Source organism: Vitis riparia, chromosome 19, assembly GCF_004353265.1.
Source record: "Vitis riparia cultivar Riparia Gloire de Montpellier isolate 1030 chromosome 19, EGFV_Vit.rip_1.0, whole genome shotgun sequence".
Classification (NCBI taxonomy): Eukaryota; Viridiplantae; Streptophyta; class Magnoliopsida; order Vitales; family Vitaceae; genus Vitis; species Vitis riparia.
The window spans coordinates 24797933-24823965 of NC_048449.1; the positions used below are offsets into that span (position 1 = coordinate 24797933).

The 26033-nt window shown below is 33.9% G+C and overlaps 4 protein-coding genes across 5 annotated transcripts; 1 reads left to right on the forward strand and 3 right to left on the reverse strand.

Annotated features, from left to right (window-relative positions):
- The first annotated feature begins 3827 nt into the window (after positions 1–3827).
- LOC117908572 (myb family transcription factor IPN2) lies at positions 3828–5923 on the forward strand. 2 transcript variants are annotated; one of them, XM_034822219.1, is made up of 6 exons: positions 3828–4155; positions 4267–4343; positions 4467–4524; positions 4645–4711; positions 4900–4969; positions 5067–5923. In XM_034822219.1, the coding sequence occupies exons 1-6, from the start codon at positions 3987–3989 to the stop codon at positions 5721–5723; spliced, it is 1098 nt and encodes a 365-aa protein (XP_034678110.1). In that variant the 5' UTR covers positions 3828–3986; the 3' UTR covers positions 5724–5923. The 2 variants fall into 2 exon arrangements, with proteins under 2 accessions (XP_034678110.1, XP_034678111.1); XM_034822220.1 differs by having other exon boundaries at positions 4927–4969.
- A 6518-nt stretch (positions 5924–12441) lies between these two features.
- On the reverse strand, positions 12442–13932 carry LOC117908366 (pentatricopeptide repeat-containing protein At1g11290, chloroplastic-like). The gene has a single exon (XM_034821950.1). It carries the CDS (start codon positions 13930–13932, stop codon positions 12442–12444), a length of 1491 nt encoding a protein of 496 aa, XP_034677841.1.
- Positions 13933–13949: 17 nt separating this feature from the next.
- Positions 13950–14441, reverse strand: LOC117908367 (pentatricopeptide repeat-containing protein At2g21090-like). Its single transcript, XM_034821951.1, has one exon. The coding sequence runs from the start codon at positions 14439–14441 to the stop codon at positions 13950–13952; it is 492 nt and encodes a 163-aa protein (XP_034677842.1).
- A 320-nt stretch (positions 14442–14761) lies between these two features.
- LOC117908585 lies at positions 14762–17198 on the reverse strand. The gene is made up of 3 exons (XM_034822235.1): positions 16725–17198; positions 16287–16634; positions 14762–15433 (listed from the first exon to the last, which is right to left on the reverse strand). The coding sequence occupies exons 1-3, from the start codon at positions 17046–17048 to the stop codon at positions 14939–14941; spliced, it is 1167 nt and encodes a 388-aa protein (XP_034678126.1). The 5' UTR covers positions 17049–17198; the 3' UTR covers positions 14762–14938.
- Positions 17199–26033: the final 8835 nt, after the last annotated feature.

The window sequence follows — 26033 nt, forward strand, 5'->3', positions numbered from 1 at the left end:
AAAATACATGAATAGGAGATTGGAATGTCAAATATTCCACAAATCTGGAGCATCTTTTCAAAATGCACAACTACCTAACATGTACATCCATTATCATCATCATCATCAACTCATCATGTCCTTTTATCTCTCTACCGACCCCAATCCATGCATGTACTCCATGGTATGAATCCTTCTTGTGAGCCTTCATTTTGAAGCCTCCGATCACCCAAAAGATCACACATCCAAATCAAGCTATATTTTTAATGTTCCATAACATTATGCCAATAATTTTTTATTTTTCACCTGCAATTTTCTCTTCCTTGGTCAATTAACCAGCTAGTGGTTACAATAACAAAATGTACTTTTTGGTTATTAGATCGGATACGTATCATCCATCAAATAATGTCAATACATAAAAATGATTTTATTATTTTGTATTTGAATCCCGTTGTTTTGTACCTTATACATGATCTAATTGCTTTGTACTTCAGTCCCATGGTTTGCACTTTGATAATCTAGATTTGATTATATATTTTCAACGGTCTAGATAAAAAATAAAGTATAATATTCATACCATAAATGTTTCCTCTAAATAGGCTTTATTTATAGGAAGTATGAGGGAAAAATAAGATTGAAAGAACCACACAAGAATGGAAGAAAAAAAGTTTAAGAAAATAAAAATAAGCTTAATCCATTTATTTATTTTTCACCCCAAGAGACCGTGAATTATAAACCATTTTTCCAAAGGTTCTTCTAAGTAACCCTATAGTTGGTTTATTGTTGGTGGGGTGATAATAATAAGATGGAGGCTCCACCACCCTAGCAATTCCCATATGGGAGTGAAAGCATATAGGGAAAAAAAAAATTATAAAGAGAAAAAGGCAAGTAAAGTATTCTAATACCACAGGCTACAGAGGAAGAGGTGGGTCCCCCAAAAAACCTTCACACTTGAAAGGGGAATATATTCAATTTTTGGGAATAATTCTCCACAGCACATAAAGATGCTTGAAATTCAAGCAAACATGGCCTTAACATTTAAGCCAACCCACTTTTCCACTCCCCCTATAGTTTTTGAAACATATTGAACTAAAAGTTAAATCTCAGCTTTGCTTCAATCACATTTAAAAAAAGGGATATCAACTGTAACACAGTGGTCTAAAGAGAAGAAGAATCTCCCTATCTTAAATCTATTGCTTTTCTCATTAATGAGGTGCCATTAATATAAAGCAAATGGGTACCAATTCTATATCATCCTTATGATATTTCGGGTTTTATTAAAAATCACATGACATGACATTATAACTATTTTTTAAAAAGAAAAATTATATCATGAAGTATTAGCAAAAAATTTGGTCAATTTTTTGTTGGGTCAAATACGGGTCTTAGATGTAAGATTTGGGAGAAGTGCCAATTACAAGTTTTAAATGTTTGAGGGGGAAAGAATCTTTCCTTTGATTGTCAAAGAAGAAAGCATCTATTCCCTTTTGGATTTAGGCGAGTAGCATGCAATTTCCCTCTTTAGATTTGTATGATCTGTGGTAGATTTGACATCCTTGCATGGGCTTTATGTGGGTGTGTGTGTGAGGGAGGGAGGGGCGGAGGGAGAGAGAGCTTTATAATGTTCTTACTCATCTGCATTTATGTTCTTTTACTAAGGATATGGGCCCCTGTGTCAATGAATTGGGTTTGACTGGCTACCACTGTTTTCATGAGTTCAATTTGTTTTTTTAGTCCTTTAATAGATGAAATTAATATGGATTAATCATTTGTATGACAAATGCTTACGGGAGCTGAGACAATCTTCTGTTCCACAAAAGTGATTATACAGAGGGAGGGAGGTGGTGTTGAGCCCCAAAAAAGCTTTAGAAGTAGAAGAGAGGTCCCCCCAAACCTGTCATCAAAAGCTCCACATTACACCACCCTTTATGCATTGATGTTCACTTCCTAAGATCACACCAACCACATACCCTAAAGTGTCTTCCACATTATGTTCTTTTTTCCCCCCCGCTGCTTTAATTTCTCAACATATGGACAAAAATATAGTCATGGGCAATTTCCATGCCTGTTACCAATATTGATAATTTCATGAAATTGATTATAGTCACAATTATAAATTATATCGAGTATTGTCAGAACTTAACATGATATCAAAAACTTATTTTATAGGAGATCGTGATTTTGAATTTTTCTATTTATTTGTCACCCATATTTATTAATTAAGTTCACATGAAAGTTTGAAAAGATTGCATATGAGATAGGGTGTTAGGCTTGTAACTCATATCGGTTTCATATACATCATTGACTTACTATTATCTTTTAATTTGAGCTGAGGCATTTGATTTAAAGTGGTAACTTAATAATGACAAATACAAAATGGTAGTGTATTAATTAAGAATAAATGCAAACTTGAAAGTTTTAAATACAAAATGGGGTTGGTTATTTAGGGTTTCTAGCTCATTGAAACTTGTAGGGTCATGAGAACCTTTTCTCATCTATTCATTAATCTTAAGTTCATCAGATTCTACGTGGGGTTTTAGAGCCAAACATTGAGCATGAGAGAAATGAAATTCAGTTGATGGATACTTGCAACTTTTGGTTAAGGTACTGATGAGAATTCACATAAAATAAACTGGTTTCCACAGACATATTCTTCTGCAGGTATATTCAAGTTCTTCATCCGAGGAGGGATTCATTGCTTAACTCTAATTCACTTATAATAATATGCTGTTTGTTCTTCTAAGGCATGTTACAGAAAGGAAATGATCAGTCTGTAAGCTTGTGGTCAAATTAAACTTTGGACATTCTCTATACTGACAAAAGGCCTTTGGAGAGAGTTAGTATCTCTAGGGATGCATGTATTAAAATATTAATCATATGCATCTAGTATCTATGAAGTATAGTTTCCTGATCATCATACCCTCTTTCCAAAGCCAAGTGATGATCAAAGTTTAACAGTACTTCCAATTTGTCTAGGCAAGGAAAAATATTATAATCCTATGAGTTTTAGCCCTAATGTATTCAAACATTAGGGTTTTGGGCTGTCCACAAAATAAGTTCTAATGTTTAGGTATTCCTCACATGAACCCTAATTTTGATTCTCATGAAAAAAAAGGGAAAGAACCCAGATGAAAGCATATATATATATATATATATTTCTGAAAAGAAGAGGAGTTTATGAGTATTGGCTACCATCTCATGCAAATGATGAAAACATATTTAACTGTGTCAAGTCTCATCCATGAGGCCTTTTTGGTGGTAATGACACAAAGCAAGGGTTGAAGCTCTAACCATCATGGCTGATAGATTTATTGGGGCATAATCAGTTAAAAAGGGAGTCGTACTACGAACCAGAAGAAAAAGTGTGATGCATAATGGCAGTGAGATTTATGTTTTAGATGGAACATCAGCATATGGATATATCTATATATGTTCATGGGGTTCAATGGAACAAGGGTAAAGTTCAACATTTGCTCATCATGACTGCATGAGAGGTCTCTCTCATATATCTCAATGCTTCAAAAGCTTCACATGGTAGAAGAATAACGCTACATGGATGTACTCTTCTTTTAGCTGTGACAAAAGATGTACACTAAAAAAACACTACTTAGATGTACAATACACTGATGTACTCTTTGTAAAGGTAAGGAGAGAGAGAGAGAGAGAGAGAGAGGGAGGAAGAGAGAGATAGAGAGAGGGAGGGAGAGAGAGAGAGATATATAGAGAGAGAGGGGGAGAGAGAGAGAGAGAGAGAGAGAGAGAGAGAGAGAATCTTTTGGCAAAGGAAGAGGCCTGCCTGCCTGCATATTAGAGTAGGGGTTCGCTTTATTTTTGTTTAATATTGTGGAGATTTTCTTTTCTACAGGGTTGGCTTGTCCCCCCGTACTTTCTATTTGAGAAATCAAAGCCAAACTCTTCTTCAAAAACGCACCCTATTCTTCCCTATTTGCATCGCATTTGTTCTTGAATCTCTTCCTATTCCAGAGCAGCTGAGAGAGAGATAGAGAATGTTCCATCACAAGAAGCCTTCTACTATGAATTCTCACGATAGACCCATGTGTGTTCAAGGTGACTCTGGCCTTGTCCTCACCACCGACCCAAAGCCCCGCCTCCGGTGGACTGTTGAGCTCCATGAACGCTTTGTTGATGCTGTCACTCAGCTGGGAGGACCTGATAGTACCTCTCCTCCCTAATTCTCACCAATTCTTGTATCTCATATCTTCACGTGTTTCTGTTTTTTTGCGATTGTCCTCGTTTTCTCTTGTTTAATTTGTTTCCTCTTTGCAGAGGCCACCCCGAAGACCATCATGAGAGTCATGGGTGTAAAAGGTCTCACTCTTTACCATCTCAAGAGCCATCTCCAGGTTTGAACACAACAGAGGATAACAAATATTGCGTGCTTCTTTTGCTTTTGATGCATCTGATATTGAGTTGGCTTGATATTTTCTCTTTTCCTTTTCCTTTTCCTTCCTTTTCTTTGTTCATAGAAATTCAGGCTTGGAAAGCAGCCGCACAAGGAATTCAATGATCACTCAATTAAGGATGGTGAGAGAAGTGTTTCATCTTCCTAGGGTTGTTAAGTTTTTGCATGTATCTCCAAATTCAGACTTATAATTTAGCTAATATATAAGTCATTTAATTTTGGTTATTCGGTTTCCATGGCAGCTTCAGCATTAGAACTTCAAAGAAACATTGCATCTTCATCTGGGGTGATGAGCCGCAATACCAACGAGTATGTAATCACATACCTCAACAATTCTTTTTTTGGGTGATAGCCAGTGAATGAATTCTAGTAGGGGAACTGTGTTTTTGAATGTTGAATGAATTTCCTAAGTTTTTTTTTTTTTTTTTTCTCCGTATCTTTTTGGGGGTGGGGGGTTTGTGATTTTCTTGTGGAATGCATGTGTGCTATGGTGGCAGTAACACACATATAACTGATGCGATTAGGATGCAAATGGAGGTGCAAAGAAGGCTTCACGAACAACTAGAGGTAAGTGCAAAGAACTTCATTTTTCGTGTACAGGCTATGATCAACAAGAATTCGTTTACGGATCGGTTTTGGTATATGTGTTATATATGTATTGCAGGTCCAAAGACACCTCCAGTTGAGAATTGAAGCTCAAGGGAAGTACATGCAGACTATACTGGAGAAAGCTTGCCAGACACTTGCAGGTGAAAACATGGCTTTGGGAAACTACAAGGGTATCGGAAATCAAGGAGTTCCTGACATGGGAGCGATGAAGGATTTCGGTTCTTCCTTGAACTTTCCATCTCTTCAAGACCTAAACATTTATGGCGGTGACCAGCTTGACCTTCAACAAAGCATGGACAGATCACTTGATGGCTTCATACAGAATACTGAGAACATGTGTTTGGGAAAGAAGAGGCCTAGCCCTTATAGTGGTAGTGGCAAGAACCCTCTAATCTGGTCTGATGATCTTCGGATGCAAGAACTGGGAACAGCAGCATCCTGTCTAGGCTCTCAAGATGATCCATTCAAGGGTGATCAAATTCAAATTGCACCACCATCGATGGATAGAGGAGCTGATATGGATTCCATATCCGACATTTATGAAACAAAGCCAATTCTCTCTGGTGATCCTATGGGAGAAAAGAAATTTGATGGGTCGGGGTCGGCAAAGCTTGGAAGGCCATCGCCACGTAGAGCACCACTTCCCACAGATAGGATGAATCCCATGATCAATGCTGGTGCCATGCCACAAGGAAGAAGTTCATACGGGTGAGGCCAAATTACATATTAGATCTAAGTGACCTGAACTATGAGATTTAGGGTTTTGGTCTTGAAGGCTAGCATTTCACATTAGGGTTTCCGCTCAAATCTGGTATAAAGCCATGCATGGCAGACTTTCAGGTAGAATGTAATCTAACTAGTACAATTATAACTTTATTATGCTCTTACTACTTGATACTCTTTCTACTCTCATGCATCTCATTCCTAGCTTATCGATTCGGAAATGTATCGCACTATGGATGACTGTTTAGTCCATGAAATTTCCACAGAACAATGCTGCTTTACAATTAAGCTAGCTTGCATGAAATATATTCTAGCAACCATGCAAACAGTACTAATATTCTTTTCATCAAACTATTTCCTTTTTCTTCCACTTAAGATCGAACCTTCCTCCACAATTTGCCCGAAAACATTTTCTTTAAGGACAACTTAATTTGTAGAAAGGGAAAAAAAGAAGAAGCGAGGACTTTGAGATTATGGAACCTAAATTTCTTCTGGTGGGGTCTTTTGTTACATAGGACATTGTCATGTTTGGACAGTATGCATTTGTTTTTTGAGGTTACTCATATGAATGCAGCAACCTTTTTCCAACTGTTGCTTTTAAGTTAGTTGCTCATAGTTAGTTAGTTCCATCATTGGAAACAAATCCATTGGGAAGATAAAAAACGAACAGTGATCACCATTAAAGCAATTAAAGGGTTTTAGGGTTTTGGGGAACACATAAAACAGTAAACAAAGGCACAACCTGGTTAGGTAGGGCTTTCAATTCCTCATTGGGAATTGAATGAAGCAAGATTGATAGAAGCTCCTTTTCCTTGAATGAAGAAGAATTTCCCGTGAGAGAAGCCGACAGAGAGTATCTAACCATCCCTTTTCTTTTGGTGGGTGAGTATCTATCTTTCATGCCCTTTTTCCTCTTTAGTACTCCACATTCCTTGGGTATCAAATGAAAAGAACGACTAGGTGCATGACCTATCTCTCATTTCGATCTCATCGGTCGTTTGAAGAACTCTACCTTTCATTAATTTTTCTAAGTACTCTTGGTTTCTTGGAAAATAGGTTCAATCTAGTATTGTTGTTTTCTTTTTCCTCTACTTTTATCTATATATGATATGTTTTTCTCTTCATTTTTTCTTAATATCAATCTGAGCTAGTCAATATGTGAAAGAACAGAAGATTATCATGGCATCACAACTCATGAACAATGCATAAAAAACAGTGATTGTAACGCCAATTAATAATTTTATCTTCATATGGTTAACACATTGATAACTTTTCCTTTAAAATATCGAGACAATTCTACTATAAGAACAGTGTCATATATGTTAATTAATCATACACATTAATCAAAAGTTTATTAGACCCACCTTTAAGATATACATGGGGCCTTGCCATGCATGAGGGACAATTAAAGAGAGAAGTAACCATAAAAAGCACATACTTCACCACGTAATCCTTTAACAAATGGTGTAAAAGAATAATTTGATAATACTGCTTGCTTTCTTAAGGTTGATGATGAATGCTGATCAGTCAGTGCTGGCATAGGATTCATGGAGACCAAAAACCCTAGAGGCTTCCTTCCCTTTAAGAAAAATAGAAAAAGATCCAAGTCTCTTTCCTTCTCTCACACACTCTCTCTCTCTAGGTTGGTTGTCTATGATTGGACGCATGAAGAGGGTTTCTTTTGCTATGTAGAAAAGATGGCGGTGCAACCACCTTTATCGGTTGCAGGAAAAAAATTTAAGAGGATGGCTGCAAGTTGGCAACAAAGCTCCCACCACCTCACTCTCCCAATACACACTGTACCACTCATAAACAGAGGAAAAGCTAACTACTCATTTATTCAGAGGAAAAGCCAAGGCACAGAGAGAGGGAGAGATTTAAAGGTTAGAGCGGGGAGGAGAGAATGCAACGCACTCCCATGCGTGCAGATTCCGAGGAAGCTTCTATCTTTATGAGGGCAAAGTTGAGTCTGCAATACTATATTAAAAGTTGATGATCAGGGATTGGTTTGCGTATCTTCACAAGTACATGTTTACCCAGAAACCTATACATAGATTTTTATATATGCCATGATAAGGGTTATCACCTATTATTGCAAATCATCGAAAATATAAAGAAGGCCGAAGGAAGCACTTGGTCATGGCGTGGTTTCCCATGTAAATATCATTTGCAGCTCCATATACATATAGAGTACCTTACATTGGATTCTGTCTGCTCAGTCATGACTCCTCTGTCACAAAGTACGCTGCAGAAGCTTCCTTTGTCCTTCCCCTCTGACACCTCTCCCATAATTTGAGCCAGAGTCGAAGAAAGAAAGTGATGAGTTAGTCATGGTTCATCCCTTTTTGAGAAATTAAGAGTATTTTGCACAATGTATCCACTAGAAAGGGGAAAATTATGTCTTGAGGGGTCTGATATGAAACCGTAATGTGACTCAGTTGAAAATAATGCCAAAATATCGGCTGGGAAAATACTATGCATGCTGTTTCTATCCATCTTCTTCTTTTTGACGATTGTACATTACCATTAGTTGGCTTTTAAATCCTTTTAATAAAGTAAAGAGGCTGATTTCTTCATAAACATGTAACCATAAGATTACCACTAGAAAAGAAAAAGCACCACCGTGCATTTCGTAATAAATGTAAGAATAAATCAATCTTCATTCTCCTGTGATACTTTTAGAACATTGTCATACTCCAATGACTATTGAAATCACAAGTTTTTTCTTGTCTGCATAAATTGAAATCGGCTCTTGAAACTATCAAAGCAACCAAATGAGTTCTGTTTTGAACATAATGGAAGCCATCATGTATCAGGAGGGTTTTTCTATGCGGAAATCATCATTCCAAAGTCTTGGTGCATCCTGCTTGACAGAATAAGTGTCAGAAAATAAGTTGATCATGATGCAAGCCATCATTTAACAAAACCTTTTCCTATGTGAAAATCATCATTCTAAGACTTGGTCCAACCTGCTTGAAATTAAAAATGTGTTACAAAATAAGTTGAATGTTAGTTAAGATCTCGACCATAATAACTTTCAAATGATGATTGTCATGTGGCATAAACTTCGATCATTGCATGGATCGTGATGAGAGTCCTAATTCATCAGGACCACCAAGTTATAAGGGCAGTTCATTAATGGGTTTCATTTGTTGAACTTCCTCCTAGAAAGTTTTCGGAATTCAATTGATGACAAAATGGGTTTTCCGACTTAAATTCTAGTTCTTGTTAGAAAGCTCATTCAAAAGAGTAGCATATGCTTTCCAAGTTGAGTGTCAAGCCAATGAAGAATGTGTTATATGGTCAAGGGTATTCAAAGATGCATGCATCTTTGTGGCCAGGCATGGACCAACAATGATAACCTTGCTAAGAGACAGACCTGTACATGGACAAGAATGGAAAAAGCTAAAGGGTAATCAAATCTATCTATATTCCCGAGATTATTTGTATGTTTTGCCGACATTGAGTGTGGGATTTGTAAGAAAATGAGGAAAATGAAGCTTCAATATGCTTGGCAACGCAATTCGAATGTGCAAAAAGATAGGGGCTTTGAGTGGAACTCGAATGGGCTTTGATGAAGTGGTCCTGTAGCAAGGAATGAAACTTTAACGAGCTTAAAGAGATCTCTCAATGGGCCTATGAGAGAGCTCATATGACTCAGAGAGTGGTCCTTAGTGGGCTCTTCGAGTGGCCTCTATGGCCAGGATAGAATCTTTGTTGTTCAACAGATCCAAAAGATTGCATTCTAAAGGCATTCAAAATGGACCACAAGTAGATTAGTCTACAAGAGAGAGTTAGAAAATTTGAATTATTGGTGATCAGTTTCATTGCTTTGGTGCCTCTAGCTAAATTTTCAAATAAATCTTCATTCATACCAAGACAGTTGATCATTTTGCTTCTCACTAAATTTACCAGTCCTTTATGCTAGTTTGATTGTCAAGAAAACAGAGACAAAGAAGAGAAAAGTATTGAACCTCACACTATGGATAAAAAGAGAAGAAATTTTGGATTCTTATGCAACCAAGTGGAGAATTATTCTGTTCAAAATCTAATATTGTTAGATAGTTCGGACCCATGGTGTTTGGACTCTTGTGCTACCACATTGGTCGTGTTTTGCAATCAGTCTATGAAAAAGAAAACAAGAAAAACTTAACAGGTTGAGTGCAACTTACCCTTTGTTGGGATTTAAACGTAAAATCAGGTAATGGTGGATTGCAATGTAGTAGCAGCTCTGACATATGTTTCTCCATCCATGGAAATTGAAATGAGTCCCACTTCTGTTTCATAGAAATTTTGGATGAATATGCACCCTGCATAAGGGAACCAACAATATATCAGTGAATCTGTCTATGGAAAATGAAACCTACTCACTTTATGAATGTGAATGTATAATGTAATCGAATTGTTAGTTTATGTAGGGTGTCGGTGTGTCACGCCCTAAAACCCACTCCAAGGGCATGATGGTCATTTCACACTTCAAGCCCAAAGGCTCAAAGTGGAAACGACACAAATATTCGTATTATAACTAGAAAGAAATTTATCAATTACCAAATTCCTGTTCAGAGTAATAGGACAAAATTCTAAAGTCTCCGAGCATCAACTTTTTTAAAAAAAACTAACACATCAACTAGAGTGTTATTGTTCAAATAACTCAAAACTCAAATAATTCCAATGGAAAATAAATTTTAACATCTAACAATGCTCAAAATAAAGAGAGTTTTGACAAAAGTCCTAACAAGCCAATTTCTCCTCCTAACCGTCACTCCTCACCCGAACTGAGAGTACCTGAAAAATTATTAACGAAGGGACATAAGCTTAAAGTTTAATAAGGAATATTAATACAGTTTCATTGATAAAACATTTTCAATCATGCTTGTAAATAGGAGATATAACATATACTTATTTTTATAAAAAACTTTTGAGTTCGAAATACTAATATATTCAAACTTTTCAACAAACTTTCTTATATCCATTTCAAAATAATTTCTCATCAAAACCAAATCAAATGCATTCAAAATATCTTACGCTGGTTATCAAATAACAAATGGTGCCCAATTAGGTGGAACTTCACAAATGAGTGACTAGTTTCAAATTTGTTCCATTTAAGGTGAACAAAACCAAAAGTCAACAATTATAACCCGTTGACTAGGAGCCATAAGGTCAACTATTATAACCCGTTGACTAGGGCCATATAATATCAACTATTATAACCCGTTGATTAGGGCCATAGAAATGTTAACAATTATAACCCATTGACTAGGGTCATAGGAACTAGAGTTAAACACTTTATTTCATTAATTCAAACTTGCAAAACAAAATATCATATCTCCAAAATTTTTCACTTTTCATAAAGAAACAAAGAAGATTCTCAAATATACTTTCCATGCAAAACACATATTTGATCCATGCAAAAAGATAAAAATAATATTTTTACACTTTTCAAAATACAATATAAAAAGGAAATTATTTTCTTTTGTAAAAATTTGCATTAATTTCCCTTACCTTGAAGAAGCGCTCAAAAACTTGAAGTGTTTAGCTTGACAAATTTACTCCCCCCACCTAACATAATATCATTCACAATTATCTAAAGGTAAAAATTATATAATCCTAAAAATATTTTATTTAGCATATTAGGGATCTTGATTATTTTTTCATGCTAATATTATTATTACCGTCCAATATTATTTTCATCTTCCTAAACAATAATATTTTTTTTTCAAACTTATCTAAATTAAATCTTTTAAGAATGTTTATTTGTATTAAACTATTATTACTATTTAATTTATTTCTTTTTTCTAACTTATCTAAATTAAATATTCTAAGAATATTTATTTGTATTAAACTAGGGGTGTTTGTGATGTCCCACGTCGGATAGGGGAAAAATTTTTGGCGCTATATATGTAGAGACTCCTTTTAACCAAATAGACACGTTTTAAAGCTGTGAGGGCCCCTTTGCGTCTAAAGCAGACAATATCTACATGGTTGGGAAACGGTGCCTCCCTTGAAGTGCTGAAACAGAAGACCATTCTTAATATCATGCATCTCAAACTTGCACCAATTGCCTATGAGAATAACATAGCAACTAAAAGAAAGGAGTTTTGCATTAACATGTCGACATATATTAATGGATCATTGCAAATCCCAGACTCTTCTCCATTGGAAAAGACAGAGCAGCAGAACATGAAGCCGGAAATATTCACCTTTTTCAGAGAATCAATTATAGTGACCATTTTTAGAAGATGAAACAACAAAAATGGTTTCATCAAACATGGGATGATCATACATGAATCAGAAGTAACTGTAAATAGAGAGAAATGTAAGGGGATTAGACAAGAAGGAGAAGATAAAAAGTCAAGAGGTTCTTTGAGTGAGTCCGATGAGCTCTGATAACACAAAAAATTGTTGTGGGTGCTCAATATCTAACTTGGGTATGAGATAGGAAAATTAATCTGAGTACAACAATATTAAAAAAGTCATGATGAAAATGCATATATCATGTGTACAACAAATAAAGAAGAAACTCAGGTTTCCATTGAATTCGTTCTTTCTCTAATATACATGGATATTTCCCACTCTAGTGGGTCCAAAATCGTGACAAATAAATTTGTAACTTCCAATAAGGGAAGATTAATATAATATTGCTGCCTGAAGATTTATGGCATCATTGTATAATCTTCAACTGATATCCTCAAGATGAATTTTATCATTTAATCTGAAATCTCTAGTTGTTCAGGACTCCAAGTCTCTGCTGTATCAGGAATGTGCTTATCGCTGTCAATGGATTCATAAATTTCTTCCTTAGTCTCCAACCAGCTGAATCCTTGTCTTTTTTCCATGCCCATTTCTCTCATTTGACTCCTTAAATCTTCTGCATTTTCTCGCCTCCCAGCCTCTAGATATATACTGGCTAACAATTTTTGAAAACCACTATCTTTTGGTTCAAGTTTTTGCAGACAATGAGCGGCAAGCTCAGCCTCCTTGACATTTCCATGGATCCTACAGGCACCAAGCAATGCCCCCCAAACGTTTGCACCAGGCTTTATAGGCATTCGTTCCATTAGATCCCTGGCTTCTTTGAAGCGCCCAGCTCGTGCAAGCAAATCAACAACAGTCCCATAATTCTCCTCCACGGGTACAATTCCATACTCTCTACTCATTTCTTCGAAGTATCTAAGACCTTGTTCCAAGAGGCCTGCATGACTACAAGCAGAGATGAGAGCCACAAATGTGATATGATCCGGCTTGACTTCTTCCCTTACCATGCTTTCAAAAACTCTAATTGCACCTTCTCCATCTCCATGTATCCCGTGCCCATCAATCATGGAGGTCCATGAAATCCTGTTTTTTTCATTCATCATTCTATTAAATTGATTTTCCGCCAGCTTAAGCTTTCCACATTTGGAATACATGTCTATTAGGCCATTACTTACAAAGATTTCTTGATCCAAACCATTTCTAAGAGCATAGCAGTGAATTTCCTTACCAGAGAGGAGCTGGGAAGATCTAGCACACAAAGGAAGAACAATGGACATGGTAACAGTATTGGGATTAATCCCTTCACCATGAGTTATAGATCTAAACACATCCCAAGCATCACTAACAAAATTATTCTCCATATACCCAGCAATTGTTGCATTCCACAAAGCTGTTGTGTTACATCTTGGGTATGTTTTATCCTTCTCAAATATCCGATGACCATACACCATGTAATTGCATTTACCATACATATCTATCAAGGATGTTGAAATGAAAACATCTGGAGTTGTTGCTGCTCTTCTCCTAGTAATGAAGCCATGAATTTCCTTACCCAACATCAAGTCTGGGATTTGGGAACAAGCTGAAATTAGAGAAGATAGAGTAACACAATTTGGCTCCATGCCCTCATAAATCATCTCCCGGAAAACTTCAATAGCTGGGGAAGGGCACTCATTACAGACATAGCTTGCAATCAGTGCCGTCCAAACTACAACGCACTTGTCCACTATTGAATCAAAAACAAACCTCGCAAGCTCTTCAAAACCACACTTACCATACATATCAACAACAACACTCCCAACAAAAACATCATTCTCAACATAACTGCTTATCTTCATCACATACCCATGAATTTGTTCTCCCAAAATAACATTCCTCAACTGCCCACAAGCTGAAAAAACACTTGTAATGGTGTGAGACATTGGCGACAAGGGAGAGCCCATTTCATCGCACTCCCCCCTCATCTCCTTGAATACAAACAATGCATCCTAGGCCTGCTATTCTGAGCATACCCCGCTATCACCGCAGACCAAGTAACATCATTAGCCAAATGGGCTTCACGCATTCGATCAAACAGCTCCCGAGCAGCCCCACAATGGGATTCCCGGAAGTAGCAAGATATCATGGTGTTCCAACAGAATGGGCCTGGAACAGGAATTTCATCAAACATTTTGCGAGCACTTTGCGGTGAGCCGCATCGGGAATATACCGTGAGAAGGTCGTTGGTCACAAAGGGGTCGGAGGAGACGAAGCCGCGCTTGGCGGCGTCGGCATGGAGGGGCTGGGCATGAAGGAGAGGAGATTGGGAAGAGGAAAGGCATTTGAGGAGAGATGAGAAGGTGAAGGAGTTTGGCTGAAAGCCTTGTTTTCTGATTTGGTGGTAAAAGGCCGTTAGTTCCCGCCATTTTCCTTGTTCAGAGTAGAGGATTAAGAGGGCGTTTTGCGAGCCCATTGAAATTATGGTTAGTCCAAGAGCCTTGTGGCTTTCTTAGGACCTCTTTTATTCTCTCTCTCTCTCTCATTTCTATTCTTTAAAACATAATATAAAAATTATTTTCCAACTTAAAAAGCTTGTTTTAATTTTAATCTAAAAATAAGTCGTCTTTTTCTAGATCAATTAATTTTTTAAAAACATAAAAAATATTTTAAAATATTTTGTTTGTTTTCAAGTATTTAGAATAAGGGAACAAAAATATTTTTCATATTTAACCATTTTAAGAATTATTTTTAAAAATCATTGGTGAACAGACTCAAAATCCCTACATTATTCCAAGACTTCAAATGCATTCTTTGATTAATTTGGTCATTTGGCTTAATGACTAGAAACAACTGCACAATCCCCATGAAAATTACACCGTTATAACGTTGATCCACCAATATTAGTGTAACCCAAACCAAATTAAACCCACAAAAAAAAAAAAAAAAAAAAAAAACCCTATTGTTAGTCCATCATGGTGAGTTATCAACATCAAAAATATCAGCAGGAGGAATGAAGTAATCAAAGGAGAGGCCAGGAACATTGAACACTACATCATCTATCACCCACAGCTCCTCCATCCTTGTCCTGCTATGCTGCATGGACACCTCTCCAAACCGAAAAACCGTGGCGATGGTCCGCCCCTCGTGCGCGATCATCACGCCATCGACGTCCCGGTAGTCCCACAGGCTGGTTCCTATGGTGGTCTCCCAGTAGACTGTGTCATTTCCAGGAGCTTGAACCCTTGTGAGGTGTGAGTCCTCTAGGTATATTAGGAGGCCACTCTTTTGGCTGAAGTATCCATATAGTACGTGCCTTATCACCTCTGCAGGGCCTTCATTTCTCTCCATCACTGCCGCCCGGTCGGCCGCCACCTTTAGGACAAAGCAGTCATCTTCTCCTATCCGTTTCTCGCCCAAGCATTGGGCTTTGGCGAACAGGCTAGCCGTGCTCTTTGGATCCAAACCCTACACAATTTACCGTCATGGTAGGGTTAGAAAAACCTTTCAAGTCAACCTAAGAAAAATGTACAATTATTCTTGGACTAGAAAAAACCTTAGAATTAATAGTTATTTGAATTTGATTTCCAACATTTGCAAGCACCATTTGTTAAACCTTAATATCCATGAACTTATTAGCTAAATGATAATTATTAGAGTTTCGAGATTTATATTTCAATATCCTAAAATAATTGCGGTTTCGACCATCATGATTTGTATAATTATAGTGTTATTTGAGGGTTTTTTTTTCTGTTTTTTTCTTCAGATTTTTTTTTTCTTGTGTTAAATTTATAAATTTGAAAAACATAGTAGGAGTAATTGAGGGGCATAGCAGAAGAAAAAGCTGAAAAAGGTGGTTACAATTGGGAATTAATCGAATAAGACAAAATGAAGAAGGGAACAAGTGGAAATAGCCAAAAGAAGTAGGGTCTAAAATGCAATAAAATCCGACACGATGCAGTAAAGTGTTAAAAAAAAGGAAAAGTGAAAGGGAGGGGATATGATAAGATACTACGCGGAACACTTTAACAGAATAAGAGGTGGAAATCCCGAGGATTTGTGATCGTTGGTGACGTAATAAAGTGGACCACGTGCCCTCCATCACTCACTCTCAGCTTCTCAGACAAAAAAAAAAAAAAAAAAAAAAGAAGAAAAGAAAAAGCATAGTGTTGGGTAAAGAAGGAGACAGTTTCTCTATCATTGTCAGCCATTTCCATTCGTTTGCCCCTTCTTCAATTCCGTCTCCTCCTTCTTTATTCAAATTTAATTTCCAAACAAACAAAAAAAAATTGTAGGAGAAAATTTGTATGTATCTATGTACCTGAATGATGCGCCGGAGAGGGCGGTGGGGGCCTTTGGCGGCGTGGGTGCCGAGCCAAGGGGTGTGGCGCCAGACGATCTTGCCGTTACTGCCGGCGACGACCTTGTTGCAACCCACCACCAGCTCCAGAGACCACATTCCGGGAGACATTTGCCAGAGCACAAAGCACCCATTCTCCCCACTCCTCGTCCCCAAGCTCTTCACACTCTTCCCCGTCGATATCTCCGTTTCGCAGCATATCATCTTCATCGTCCCCGTGGTGTACATGTTTTTCATCCCCTTCTCTTGCTTCAGACACCCCGTTGCCGCCAAGTACTGCTGTATGATGTAACAGGCACTCGACGTCTCCTGCTCATTACCCCATATATATTTCATGATGAGCAGAGCTGGTTCATATACATAAATGTTGTAGAAGATAAATTAAGTATATATACTTACTATGGGGATGTCCTTGATATGGAGAAGGTGAAGTGGGTCAGTGGCGAGGGGGATGGGGGCGAGAGGGCAGCCCAGGACGCCTAGCAGAAGCCTCAAGTCTTGGGTTTTGGCGGGGATGTTTCCATATAAAGAGAGGGAGAAGCTACTGCTTCCATGAACCCCAAGGCCGCCACCCTTCTGCAGGCGGAACCATTCTCTGATGACCTCCCAGGAACTCTCCTTCTTGGTTCCTTCTTCTTGCATTTCAGGATCTGGGCCCTCCATTAGAGGAGTTAGAGGCTGTGTGCACCATCTCTGCTGCTTCTTTCTAGCTCTGGAAGCCATGAACTGTGTAGAAGAAGAAGAAGAAGAAGAAGAAGAAGAAGAAGAAGAAGAAGGAAGGTGGAGAGAGTTGTGAATATGGATGAGAAAATGGGGGTGAATAGGGACAAAAGGGACAAGTTATGTGGGGAAGGGCAGAGAAAGGGTTTTATAATAATAGAGAGGAGGGTTTGGAGAAGTAGCATGTTGGGATGTGTTTGCTTTATTCTTGGTTTCTTTTTAGGCTGCTCTTGTCGTTTCATTTTTATATTTATTCCATTGTGAAGCTCCAAGTGAGGGACGAGGGATGAGGGTTACCCTCTGATCTCTCTCTCTCTCTCTCTCTCTCTCTCTCTCTCTCTAGGTCTTTGGTCAGACCCATAAGTTAATTTGACTGCCCCACCATTTCATTTATTTTAGGATAAAGTAACTACTCATCTTCATTTTCAAGGCCATTTATTGTCACACTCCTCCAAGTTGGGTTATATATATATATATATGGTTGGAGATCAATGACTTCGAATTCATGAACTTGAATTTTCCTAACCATTTAATGAATTTTATAAAAAGGATTTTTAAGAAACAACCTTATCCATATTTTAATTTTAAAATAAAGAAGTGCATGAAAAGGGGAGGACCTCTTAATTTGATGATTGCTTTTAACTTAAAAAGCACATTTCACAAACATTCAAATTATTTTAAAAACAATTTAAACATGTTTTCAATTTTTTTATAACGTTTTCTTAATAGTAATTGAAAATTGAAAAATATTTTTAGACAATATTTTTTATGAAAAATAATTATTTTTCAAAATTGTTCTATTTTTTAAAATCCATTTTTCAGATATTACCAAATTAAGTTTCTTTCTTTCTTTGTTTTTTTTTTTTTTTTAAACAATGATATAATTAATTATTTTTCATGAGTAACAACACTATCCAAGGATAGAATGCACTTAGAGCATAGATGTCCATTAAAATATTGAAATATGTTATGAATGTCATTGAATGCTTTTATTAGGTCATTGGACAAATTATTTATAGTGATAAAATGTTTTCTTTGTTATACATATGTAATTACTTAAAAATTTTCTTGGATTTTTTTTAATTCTTTTTTGGTAAGTCTTACAAGGTTTTATATAGTCCCTTCTTATTGATGATATTTATCTATTTAATAATTTATTTTTAGATAAAAAAAAAAAGACTCAAAGTAATCCTACCAAACCATGGAGCCAATCAATGAGTGGAGGCTATATTTAGAGTAGGGCATGGCCAAAGCAATATTTGGTTGGGTTCCAACATTAAAATAAAAATACTAAGGCAAAAAAAAAAAAAAAAAAAGTTTGTTGGGAGGTGGAGGGAGGGGGGGAGGGGAGAGGAACAAGCTTGATGGGTCACCATCCACCATGCAAGATAAATACATTTTATCCCAAGGTCTAAAAACTAATCATGGGTGGACTGCTCTTTCATTGAAAACCATATACTTATAAAAAATTAATATTCAATAACATGAAATTAAATTAATTAAATTGAATTAATAGTAGCATAGGGTCATTGAATGACGTCCAAATGGAGAGAAATTTGATGATAATTGGTAGGCCTGCATGCTTGAGGAAGAATGTATAAGAAGATAATGGTGGAAAGTCGGCATCAATTGGATGAGAAGCAAATTAAATGGTAGATGAAGGATGGTGATATCTTTCAAGCTAAGGTTGAAAGGTTAATATGTGGCTTTCAATGGAGGGATTTTAATATCCATTTTGTAATCACATGTGTGTCTTGTATGTTCGTAGTAGCTAATCCATCACCATCTTATTAAGGATGATGGATGATGCTCTATCTCATTTTGATTATGTTTTTATAATTTTGTAAAATGTTTTCATTTTATATATTATCAAGTTGAAACCCCCCGAACATGGCTTAACCTAGTTTGAGCTTAGCTTAATCACGCTAAATGGTCTCTTATTTATTTATTTATTTTTATGTTTAAGAGCAAAGGGTTCTTAAAAATATTTGTAACGAAGCATTCCCAAGTTTTTTTTTTTTCAAGCGTGGAGACTCTAGGACCAGAAGTAATAGGATTTATTTCCAAAATAATAAAAAGTCAAATTAAATGAAACTTTTTGTGAAAATTATAGAATCCAAAAATTCAATAGAAAGTTGATCAATCAATTCAATAAGAAATGAGAGTTAGCACTCGATTTCGCTACTACTATATATTCAACTGATGAGACTTAGCACTTGATTTTGTTGCTACTATTCAATTGAATTGTTTACTTACTCAACAAGTTAATTTTTAAGTTTAACCAAGCCATTTTCAAAATGATGAATAAGATTATAAATTCTTTCATTAGACAATCTGTTTTGAAGTTTTAATTTTTTCAACTCCAGAGGATGCATCTTTTATGAGTTATTTGAACCCATTTTTTACTTTATTTTATTTTTATATAAATATAGAATGCGACCTCTATTTTTTATTTTTATATAAAATATAAAAACTCTTGTGTAGAAAATTTTACTTGAATTTAAAAATTTTTTAAAATGTTTTCAAGTGCATAAGTTATGTTCCCACTTTTTATATAAATATTTGAGAGAGTAATTTTTTTTTTTTTTTTACTTCAATTATAAAATTTTAAACATGCTTTAAATACACAAATTGTGTATCCATTTTTGTATAAAAAATCTTACATATTATTTTTAAAAATATAAAAATGGGAAATGTATCCCATCACCTCAATTAATAATTTTTAATTTATTTTGTTTGATTCTGAAAGTATTAATTGAATTCCTAGCCCAAAGCTAAGTTAGCCTGAAAACTAACTTGAAAGCCTAGACTAGGAATTAAAAGTCTGCTTGGAATTTTTTGAAAGCATTTCTTAAAAATCAATTTTTGAAAATTCTAAAAATGATTCTTTATAGGCCTAGAATTGGCCTAAATTAAGAATCATGCTAATGTTTTTTAAAAATAAAAATTTGAGAACAATTTTTGAAAATGGTTTTCACTAATTTTTTAAAAATAAGAACCTGTTTTTCAAAGCAGATGCCAAACAAACACTAAATTTTTGACAGCCCACTTGGGCCTAACTAAGGCTGTCCTGAGCCCAAATTGTCCCATGTCAAAATGGCTTCAGCCCAACCTAGCCCAACCTATTTACATGCCTGCCTTCCACCGGATTCTCATTCTAGGGTTCAGGTGTTCAACAGATATCAACCCAAGCCAAACAATTTAGGCCCAAGAGCCACAGTGAGCTCAATCTCTACAAGTAAGTCCCAACAACAATTTAGGCCCTGATTCTTCTCTAATTGGATGAGGGCATTAGATTCTTAGGGACCTAGTTTCAACTTTGAACCTTATTTCAAGTTCAACCTCCTTAATTGGCCTTTTCTCATGAGTATTTTGTTTTTTCCCTTCAAATTGATGCAATTTGTTGCATCTTTGAGGAGATTTTTCTCTTTAGGAGTTGAATTTCATTTTGGATTTGAGATTTGCGTGTCTAAGATGGGGAAAGGACAAGATTATAATTTTTGTTTGAAAATGGGAATGAAAGTGTATTACCCCACCCTACCTTAGGTTTGGGAAGGGGATAAAAAATAATTAAATATTTTGGGACGGGAATGAGATAGGGGGTGCCTCGGTTGCCATCCCTATAAGTGGTCCAATTACAACATATGACATCGAAGCTGTCATTGGATTACTTAGCTTACATTGGCACCTCATTCGGCTATATTCTAAAAATCAACATATTAATGCATTATTCAAATTCCTAATTATTTGAATGTTGTGCCTAGATGTTTTTGATTCTACTACCACCTCACATATTTAAGAGTTGGGTGGTGGAAATCTGAATCTGTTAGCTTTTTAGATTAAGAAAAAAGTCATATTTTTTCCATTCCGTTAAAAATATTGGTAAATAAGTTGAAAGTTAAGAAAAATTAAAAAACAAATAAGTAAAGTTTGAAAGCAAATTGCATTCATCATTAAGTTAAAAAAAAACCTGTAATCCAAATCTAATTATAATATTTATAAAGTTTTTAAATTAAGTTTAACTTTTGAACTATCAACCTTCTAAAATTTTCGAACTTCAAAAACTTAGTAAAAATATCTACAATTTGATCTCGAGATTTTGCAAATTCTAATTGCATTTCATTCTTCATACTGCACTCTTTAATAAAATGATATCTTGTATCTATTATACTTACTTCAATCATGGAAAACTAGATTTTTTGATAATATAATCACTGATGTCTTATTCATATAATGGATGCCTTGGTGTTGCTTGTAGCACTTAGCCACTAATTTTGCTTTGTGTTTCTCCACCTCCCCTTTTGCATTCTTCTTTTCATCATTCATACCATCTTTCCATCTTCGATTTCGAATTGGACCAATTGGTTCTTCAAAACTTATTGGTTCACAATTTTCAAAAAAACAAAAGAAGGTTAGATCATTTTAATTTTTGTTTCTTCATAAATGTCTTTTAAAACTTCTAAAATGTGGTGTTCTTTTACTTAAACTTTCCAAGATGATGTTATTAGAACTTCGTGAGTTGATGAAGATGGTGATGAAAATGGAGTAGCAATATCTTATAAGCTTCTTTTTGTTGTTTTTATTTATTTATATTTTTTCATTTTTATGGTGGGGAGGAGTATTATAGTTACCTTCTTGACTACTCCAATTCCATGTTTCTTCATTAAATTTTACAACTTTACTAATAATGATCTTTTTATTGTTTGGATTGTATAACTTGTAGCCTTTAGAGCTTAAGTTATAACCAATGAAAATATATTTTTCAATCTTATTATCTAACTTTAATTGCTTTTAGGTGTTTCCTAAGTTCATATACGACGCTTAGATAACTCAAGCCTCTTGATGTTGCTAAGTTAACCTTGGTCTTAACTTGCTATGTTAAGTAGCATAACACAACTCATAAGTTAGGAACAAAGAAGAAAATAACACCAAGAGGGTTTGAAAGAAAGGAACTTGTGTTGCACTAGAATGCTTTACAAAGCTTATAGACTCAAGTGCTTGGTACTTTTGCTAAATGAAGTCATTTTCTATTTATAGACACCTATAGAACTCTCTAGATACCTCAAAGGTTTTCCACTACTCTAAAATTATTTGGAATGTCTTATACAAATTCTATGTACAAGACATCTTTAGAACTCTTTAGAATTCTCCAGACATTTCCCTCATTTTCCTTCCTTGTGTGTAGATGTGTCAATGTCATTAGGGTTCTCTAGAATTCTCTATACTCCTCCACTAGTAGGGAGGTGCAAATGTCTCAAGGTGGTTCCAAAAGCTTCCTCTTTTATATAATCTCAAGTGAGGGTCATTTTGAGTAGGTTGTATAAATATCAATGCTTCCTAATACCCTCATGTGAAATACTTGACTTTCTTCCATTCCAAGGCTGTTGTGGTATTTCATTCCATAAACTTCAATTAGGAGAATACTTTGACAAATAAACTGCACAATCAACCATTTTAGTCTAAAATCGTTTAGACATCTTCTTACTCTTCAATATACTTCGAGTCATGTCCAGAATCCTTTTATTTGTCTTTCAACTATGCTATTTGTTGTGGAGTAAATGGAACCGTTAAAGGCCAATGATTTCATGATTTTCATGATATTCTTCAAATTCTTTAATATGAATTTCCTCTTGCTTCAAATTTCTTAAAAGCATTAATACTTTTTATTTTTCCTTTAAAAAACACACCCAATTTTTTTGTACTAAAATCACAATGACAAGTAAAAAATATTTATTATTATCAAAAGAGTTTGGATGAATCGGGTTGTATACAATAAGCTCTAGAGTTCTTTGCTCTTGTAATTGTTTCTTTTGGAAAACGTTTTCGGAAATGTTTTTCAAGTATGCATCCTTCACATAATTGGTCCAAATGATCTTTAAAAGACAATCATTCTCATTATAGTTTTCTTGTTCAACAATTTCAATCCTTTAAAATTAATATGTCCAAGTCTTAAGCATCACATACAAAATGAATCATTGACACAAGTTTTTAGACATTTTATAATATCATTTTGAATGTTTAGCCAAAACATTCTATTTCTTATCACTAGCTCATTAGTAATTAAATTGACATGTTGATGGGCCTTGATTTTTCATGTCAATGCATATATATATATATATATATATATATATATTAGCGTATTTCAACTTAAATGTATCTTTAAGATGTTCTTTTCAAAGCAAGAAATTACTTATAATAACTCACAAATCACTGATGATCAGTTATCAGACTGAAAAAAAAAGTGGTGAAAGAAACAATATATTGTGGTATCAATATCCAAAACAGGAAGAAGGTTGAGACAATTCACTTTGTTGAAAGAGCTAAATTGTTTTTGGGGAATGTTAAATTAAAGTGGGTAATTAAACATTCTCCTGAAAAACAAACAAGAACCTCTTCAAATGTTAATCCATTTTTCGTGGGATAGCCACCGAAATTCTCCTTCTTTTATTTATTTATTTATTTTATTTTATTAATTTATTTTTATAAAATTAAGACGAAAAATATTATTAAAGGATTACAATATAATTTCATTATAACTAGATAAGCAAAAAATGTTTTTTGTTTTTTTTGTTTTTAGATACATGCCCTGTTTTAATAAGTTTGGGATAAAAATGAATTGTTTTAGTTTTTCATTTCAAGGATTGGATTCGGATGCTCATATGAGATAGGTTATATGTAATATTAAATAAAAATAAATTTTAATTGATTTTTTTTTTATAAAAATAAATTATAAAAATTTATAATATATATATTTTTTATTTTCTAGAGGAGAAGTGTGGATGGATATAAATTAAAGAATGATCAAGATTAGGCAATTAACCAAACCCGCTCCGCTATTGAGCCCGTCCCGTTATCATGCCTCGGACTAGTGGATGTCAATTGACATATCTGATCGGTTTCTCAATAGTTAACATCTCCTGCTAGTTGTAAGAATCTTGAATTACTCGAGTTTTGGGTTAAAATGGCTCATTTTAAAAAAAATGTAACATCTAGCCACTTTTTGAAACTTATGTTCAAAGTGGTCTCTTTGGTGCCACGTAGTGCTATATCATTAAAAAATATTTTTTTTCATCATTTTAGTTAAAGTCATAGTTGGCAAATGCGGCTTCATATTTGAACTAAAGTCGCAGTTGGCAACTGTGGCTTCATATTTGAACTAAAGCCACAGTTGGAAACTACGACTTTAGTTAATTTTTTTTTCAATTAAAAATTATTAAATTACAATTTATGATTGAAATTTAAAAAATATACTTAAATAATAAATTATTTATATTTAAATTTAAAAATCTAGTTACACATAGGTTCCATGTGAGATTATATATGTTTTTTATTTTCCACCATATTAATGTTTAGTGAATATTTTTTGTGACTTTAATTAAATTATTAAAAATTACATTTTGTAGTAGACTTTTTGTAATTAATTTCATTAACTAATTTTGTAAAAAAATCTATATATGACAACTACGGCTTAAGAGTATACTATTATTTTGATAAAGATAAATTTGTCATAATACAAATAAATTAATATTTTAAAAAACAACAAATTAAATATTTTAAATTAATAAATTATAAAATTTTATATATTATTTATATGTTATATAAGGTTATTATTTTAAGATTATTAATTTATTAATAAATAAAACATTCATTTATAATATCTTCTATTTATTAATTTATGTTTATTGAACTAATACTAAATTCTTAAGTTTAAATATAAATAATTTATTATTAAAGTATATATTTTTAATTTCAATAATAAATTATAATTTAATAGTTTTTAATTGAATTTGAAAGTAAAAAAAAATTATAATTGAAATTTCAGTTACCAATTGTCACTTAAAAGTATACTATTATTTCGATAAAGATAAATTTATCATAATATAAATAAATTAATATCTTAAAAAACAACAAATTAAATATTTTAAATTAATAAATCATACAATTTTATATATTATTTATATGTTATATAAATTTATTATTTTAAGATTATTAATTTATTAATAAATAAAATATTCATTTATAATATCTTCTATTTATCAATTTATGTTTGTTGAAGTAATACTAGATTTTGAAGTTTAAATATAAATAATTTATTATTTAAGTATATTTTTTAAATTGTAATTTAATAGTTTTTAATTAAATTTGAAAGTAAAAAAAAATAATTATAATTAAAATCTCAGTTATTAACTACGGCTTAAAAGTATACTATTATTTGGATAAAGATAAATTTATCATAATACGAAATAAATTAATATCTTAAAAAACAACAAATTAAATATCTTAAATTAATAAATTATACAATTTTATATATTATGTATATGTTATATAAGTTTATTATTTTAAGATTATTAATTTATTAACAAATAAAATATTCATTTATAATATCTTTTATTTATCAATTTATGTTTGTTGAAGTAATACTAGATTTTTAAATTTAAATATAAATAATTTATTATTTAAATATATTTTTAAATTTTCAATCATAAATTGTAATTTAATAATTTTTAATTAAATTTTAAATTTAAAAAAAAATTAACTAAAGCCGCAATTGGCAACTACGACTTTAGTTAAAAAATGAAACCTCAGTTGGCAACTGCGGCTTTAATTAAAAAATGAAACCGCAGTTGGCAACTGCAGTTTTAGTTAAAAAATGAAACCGCAGTTGGCAATTGCGGCTTTAGTTAAAAAATGAAGTCACAGTTGCCAACTGCGGCTTTAGTCCAAATATGAAGCCGCATTTGCCAACTGCGGCTTTAACTAAAATGATGAAAAAAAAATATTTTTTAATGATATAGCGCTTACATGGCACCAAAGAGGCCACTTTGAACATAAGTTTCAAAAAGTGGCTAAATGTTACATTTTGTTTTTAAATGGGCATTTTGACGAATTTTGGGTCAAAATGGCTCATTTAAAAAAAAAATGTAACATCTAGCCACTTTTTAAAACTTATGTTCAAAATGGCCTTTTTGGTGCCACATAGGAGTCATA